Here is a 5,606-nt window from a genome sequence, read left to right on the forward strand (position 1 = left end):
ATCAGGACTCACAGCCCATGCCTGAGGTACTAATACCACCTTGGAACCAATGGAAAAGCAAACTTATATGGCTCCCGTAATTCTCATCTACAATTTGGATTTTGACAAACCATGCTGCTTAGAGCTCTCAAAGGTTGCTTTACTTGGGAGAAAGGGTCTATCTACTAAAAAGTTTTAAGCAACAGAAGACCAACATTTTTAGCATGATCAGGAGGGGTGTTAGAGAGGAGAGAGAAGATTCCAACTGGCTGAGTGAATTATAATTTTTCAGACAAGGAACACAGAAAGTTTAGTGGGCAAGATAGTAAGAGTTCAGATTTGAAGGTTTTGAGTTTCTAGTGCCCACAAGGCATCTGGACAGAGATCTCTAACAGGCAAGCTGGTTTAGAGCAGTACTATGCTCAACTCATAGAGCCTTTAGGCTAATTAGGAAAGTTGCTCCTTTGAAGCAAAGGGCAGGAGTGATTCAATACTGAGCACCTATGTGCAAGAACTGTTCTAGGCATTCAGGATTTCATTTATAAACTGTACAATGATATTTGAGACTGTCAAGAGAATTTAAATATTTTATTATATAAAGTTATACCCAAAATTGTGCTTCATTTTTTCACTATATACTTTAACTCGAGGATATTTGTAAAAGCAGTACACTTCAGAAATCCTGGAAGAAATTCCACTAGCTACAGGCTATTTAAATACTGCTTACAGAAAGTATTAAAAAAAAAAAAAAAAACAGGAGAGTACAAATGAACTTATTTACAAAACGGAAGTAGAGTAACAGATGTAGAAAACAAACTTATGGTCACCAGGGGATAAGGGCGGGGGGGATAAATTGGGAGATTGGGACTGACATGTACATACTACTACACATAAAACAGATAACTAATAAGAACCTGCTGTATAGCACCGGGAACTCTACTCAATACTCTGTAATGGCCTATACGGGAAAAGAATCTTAAAAAAAAAAGGAGTGCATTGTGTAACTGATTCACTTTGCTGTACACCCGAAACTAACACAACATTGTAAATCAACTATACTCCAGTAAAAATTTTTTTTAAAAAGTATTAAAGGAAAGCCAGCACTATAAACAGCATACACTTAAATCAAAGAGATGAATGCTTAACAGAGTAATGTTTTTTATTCACTGATAAACTAAAGGTCCCTTTCAAGATGTTTCTCTTGTATACTTCATTTGTTTTATTAGCAAGCAAAGCCCTGAAAGGGATGGCTTCATCTAGTCCTCAGACTCGGATCCATCTTCGTCTTGACTAATCTGGAAGTAACGAAGTTCATAAGTCTCCTTGTCAGATGCAACCACACGAAGCCAATCACGAAGATTGTTCTTTTTAAGGTATTTCTTGGTAAGGTATTTCAAATACCTTTAAAATAAAAACATGAATTTCATAAAATACCTACTATGTAAAGGCTTATTATATAAGATATGCACTGTCATATTCATCTTGTGTTCCCAGTTCCCTCCAAAATATTTCCTTTCATTTGTATTAAGCATTGAGCAAGGTTGCTAGGGATATAAATAAGGCAGCATCTCACCCCAATTAAAATCAGTTTATGCCCTATCAAAACCCTTATTTCTCCCCTCCCCAAATAAGCTTTATGCTTGAGAGCAGTAACAGTAGTTTCCTCTTCAGTCTTACTGCCACATTAGATTTTTTAATTAAATATATGATCTCATTCTTCAAATGTTATGTACTAAAATGTCAACATTCTCTTCCCCACTATCAACCTCCCTAACCTTAACCCACCTTGGATAAACAAGAGGCAACCTGTTAACAGCGCTGAATCCAATTCACAAGTTTAAGTTTATCCAGTCTTGCAACTAGCATATGGCTCAGTCCTTATAAAAAAGCTTACAGCACGGCCTAATTTCATCATTCCAGCCATTCTCACCATTTACATTTTACAGCAATCCTGAACTCCCAAGCATTCCTCTCAAGCCTCCCTGCCCTTTATTAATGTCGCTCCCTGTTAGGAATACTTCATTCCACTGGCAATGCTAAGCTTATTCTCAGGTTCTCTGCAAATTCTTGCTGTACCAATCTCTACCTTCAATGTAACAGTTACAATACTGCATTTATAACAATTATCTGCATGTCTTTAAGATCCTTGAGGACAGATACTTCATCTCCAAATACCCAGTGATTAATTCATGACCACAGCTAACATGCACTCCTACCACAACAGACTCCTAAGTTTTCAGTTTCCACCATCAATCTTCCTCAGCCACAATGATCAATTCCTTAATTTGCATGGCTCACTACTGCATTTCATTTAGATGAAGCTTTCCCTGACCACTTTATACATCAACCTTCTTTATGCACTTACACAGCACTTATCAACTACTTAATATTGCATTTCATTATCTCTCTTCTCCACTAGAATTTAAGTTCCTTGGTAGTGGGTACTTAGTCTGCTTGGTTCACTGCTAGGCTACTCAGTCCTGCAACAGTGCTGCCATGTATTATTTACTACTTGTCAAGTAAATTGAATGAACGAAAACTGGCTGCAAGATTAACGTTAAAGACTTTACCTTTGATTGGCTGCTTCTACTAGACAACCAAAACTAAGAAAGTCGGGACACTACTCCCAAGTTACACAACAGACATGTTTCTTCAAACATATTCTAATATTAAAGCACCCAACATTGTTTAAAAAAAAAAAAAAACCATGGAAAACAAATACCAACCTTTTAGAGAACTGTTTCTCAGAAACAACTGTGATTTTATTCTTGAAGCGTTCAATGTGAACGACATTCCCAAGATTTCCAGTTTTTCCATTCACTTTAACCTTCTCCCGTAGAAACTGTTCCTATTTTAAAACAGAAAAAATGCCACACTAGGGAAGAAAACCCTAGATATTCACTAGGGAAGGTACCCTAGGAACAGAGCTTAGGTTAATATCAAATATTACATACTCAATTCATTTTTAAGAACTCTACTACAATGATAAAAAACAAGCTGAGTAGAGTGATACTTACAAAATTTCCAGAATCAAAAATTCCATCTTCTACTGGATGAGTAAGGTCCAAATTAAACTTCCAGGTTGACTTCTTAGGCTTCCTGTCTTTCTTCTACAGAAAGTTAATATAATTATGGCTCTCTACAAGAATTTATTCACTTTATATACAAAATCAAAGATCTGTATCAGTGCAGTATTGTACAATGAGGCTATACACATGAAATGGTGCGAAATTCTAAAAAAATTGCTTAATACTTATCAGATATACCCTAACTATTTTTTAACCAGGCTATGTGTAGGGGAGTACACTCATTAACTTGGTTAAAATCAAGTTTCATGAAATCCGATGGAAATTTCTCCTGTTCACCACATAAGCGCCTCACAAGTGCAAAACTCAGGAAAGCGCAAAGTATATGCTGAGCTACTATTAGTTTCCTTCATCAGAAGATTCCAAAGAATCCTATTTTGCAAATGGAAAAGATTAAGAGAATCAATCTACTTTCTACTACAAGTTAAAACTAAAAAATACCCACCTAGCTTGGTTTGAACAGCTAACCAGGCCCATTTTGTTCAAGTTACCAAGACTTAAGTTTTGTGGGCTTTTATTATTGATATTTTCCAGACCACAGACGTTCAATTTTAAATTACCGGGCACTACTTTATTACTGCCATCCCCACTGCAGATGGGGAAACAGGTAGTACCACCTAGTCCAAGCTCAGCTGCATGCCAGAATAGGATATTCCGCCCACTAATGTGTAGGGAATTCAATCCTTAATGCTGTTATGGGTGAGGAAAAGGGCGGGCAGAGATCCCTTTAATCTGGTAATTTTTTTTAAAACATGCATTAAGTTTTCCATACCCCAAACTTTTAGGCCAATACCACGGAATAAGGCTACAAGTAAAATCCAACCAAATGGGATACCAAGCACTAATGCCAGTTTGCTTTCTTAGGCAGTGAAATACTCTGTGCCAAAAAAATTTATCCAGAACTTGGAACTGGTAAAAGAGAAGACTAGGAACTGGCCTTGACTGGGCAATTTATACCTCTGTTGGGGCATCAGTTAACTTCGGAAAGGCAAATAATTTCTCTGGGGGGAGAGATAAGCCCAGAGGGTTTTGGACATTATCTAGTTTCGTATTTAACGCAGCAATTTTACCCTAATATCAAATGTTCTTTGGACCGGCTTTAAGGTATTACTGGTTCCCTTATTAATAAATAAAGTCTTTGAAGCATGTTCCTTTCCTATTTGCTTAAGAGTCGTGGCTTTCACCTTTTAAAAAAAACTCGTTATGAGATAATGAAGAAACTTCTTCCCCAACTTAGTTTTAAAGTTCTCTGAAACTTCTCCAACCGCGGCTATCCCGGGAGTTGAGTGCCTCGGGTCTCCCTCTGCCCTGGCAAGGCCATTCGACCGGGCCTGCCCGATTACCCACATTTGCTTCCTAGCGCAAATAAACAGGTTATCATCGGCGTTACCAGGCACGAGGGAGAAAAGAAATGGCCCAAATGCTGTCCCACTAGCCCCGTTCACCGTCGTGCCTCCTCCTTCCCTGCGCTCCCACGACCGCCCATCCTAACCCAATTCTGGGCCCAGCGCGAACTCCTCCAGACCACATGGCAGTTGCCAGGAGTCAGAAACTTATAATCTTAACATCCTGGTTGTGTTCCTGACCCAAGTCTCCATTTTTACCCTTCCTCGACCTAGAGTTTGACGCTCCCAGCTCGCCAGCTGCAAAAGCCATCTACATCGGAGTAATATACTCCCGGCGAGACCACCGTCACTCACCAGCGCCATCTTGCACGCCGGCCGCGCGATCCGAGAGAAAGCGGAGACCGGCGGCACGTATTTATACCAGAGCGTGCTGCGTCACGCGCCGAGAACGTAAGATCGCCGCCTCCCGGAAGAGAACTTGGGAGGAGCGCGGAGGCCAGTAACCCAGGAAACCGGGGGCGTAGGCTGGAGGGCAGTAGGCAGTCACTTTTCCTGAGAGCGCCCACCAGCGACGTTAGCTGAGACCATTCACGATTTTACGCTGGTGACGACAAACGCTGGTTGACCACAGTGGTCTCTGCGGTTGCTTGCTGGGGGGCCGCTCCAGATGCACACACCCGAGGGATACAGGAAACATTTTTCACTAATCGCCTGGATCTTTTTTCCAATCAGGGCAAGGCAATGTCTCAGGTTCCTTTGGGATCTCCTGTCTTATATTGCAATTATAATCTTCCAGCAAAAAAAATTATTTCTGTATATATGTTTTTAAGTCTTGTTTTCTAAATGACTGTTGAGGGAAATCAGTGTTTCAGGGAGCCAAAACAAACTTGGTTCTTGAGGGGAAAAAAAAACCCCAAAACCAAAAATCAACCCAAAAAAACCTTTTAGAGAAGAATACATAGTGCTCACTTGTTCACACATTGTGTGTAATTTATTCTATTTTGTAGGTTTTAGAGTTAATCCTAGGACTCCTGACTTTCATCCAAAATGCCTCGCAGTTAATATTCATGGAATATTTGCTGAGACCTAACTACTAAAATGTAAAAGACACACCAGGATGGATGTGCGGTGGTGATAGTCATGATGACAAAAGGAAAAAAGAAGTCGTTTTTTGAGCTTTGAAGGACTGTAAGTT

General features: G+C 39.7%; 1 protein-coding gene across 1 annotated transcript; it reads right to left on the bottom strand.

Annotated features, from left to right (window-relative positions):
- Positions 1–553: 553 nt before the first annotated feature.
- Positions 554–4,807, bottom strand: RPL22L1 (ribosomal protein L22 like 1). Its single transcript, XM_007197517.3, has 4 exons — positions 4,766–4,807; positions 2,997–3,089; positions 2,706–2,827; positions 554–1,380 (listed from the first exon to the last, which is right to left on the bottom strand). The coding sequence occupies exons 1-4, from the start codon at positions 4,772–4,774 to the stop codon at positions 1,236–1,238; spliced, it is 369 nt and encodes a 122-aa protein (XP_007197579.1). The 5' UTR covers positions 4,775–4,807; the 3' UTR covers positions 554–1,235.
- Positions 4,808–5,606: the final 799 nt, after the last annotated feature.

Source organism: Balaenoptera acutorostrata, chromosome 4 (assembly GCF_949987535.1).
Source record: "Balaenoptera acutorostrata chromosome 4, mBalAcu1.1, whole genome shotgun sequence".
Classification (NCBI taxonomy): Eukaryota; Metazoa; Chordata; class Mammalia; order Artiodactyla; family Balaenopteridae; genus Balaenoptera; species Balaenoptera acutorostrata.

What these genes read in the sequence shown, in the direction of transcription:
- RPL22L1 (XM_007197517.3), bottom strand. An exon ending in TTTTTGATTCTGGAAATTTT is followed by an intron (nt 2,828 to 2,996) that starts GTAAGTATCACT and finishes GTTTTAAAATAG; the next exon opens with GAACAGTTTCTACGGGAGAA. An exon ending in GAGAAACAGTTCTCTAAAAG is followed by an intron (nt 1,381 to 2,705) that starts GTTGGTATTTGT and finishes TTTATTTTAAAG; the next exon opens with GTATTTGAAATACCTTACCA.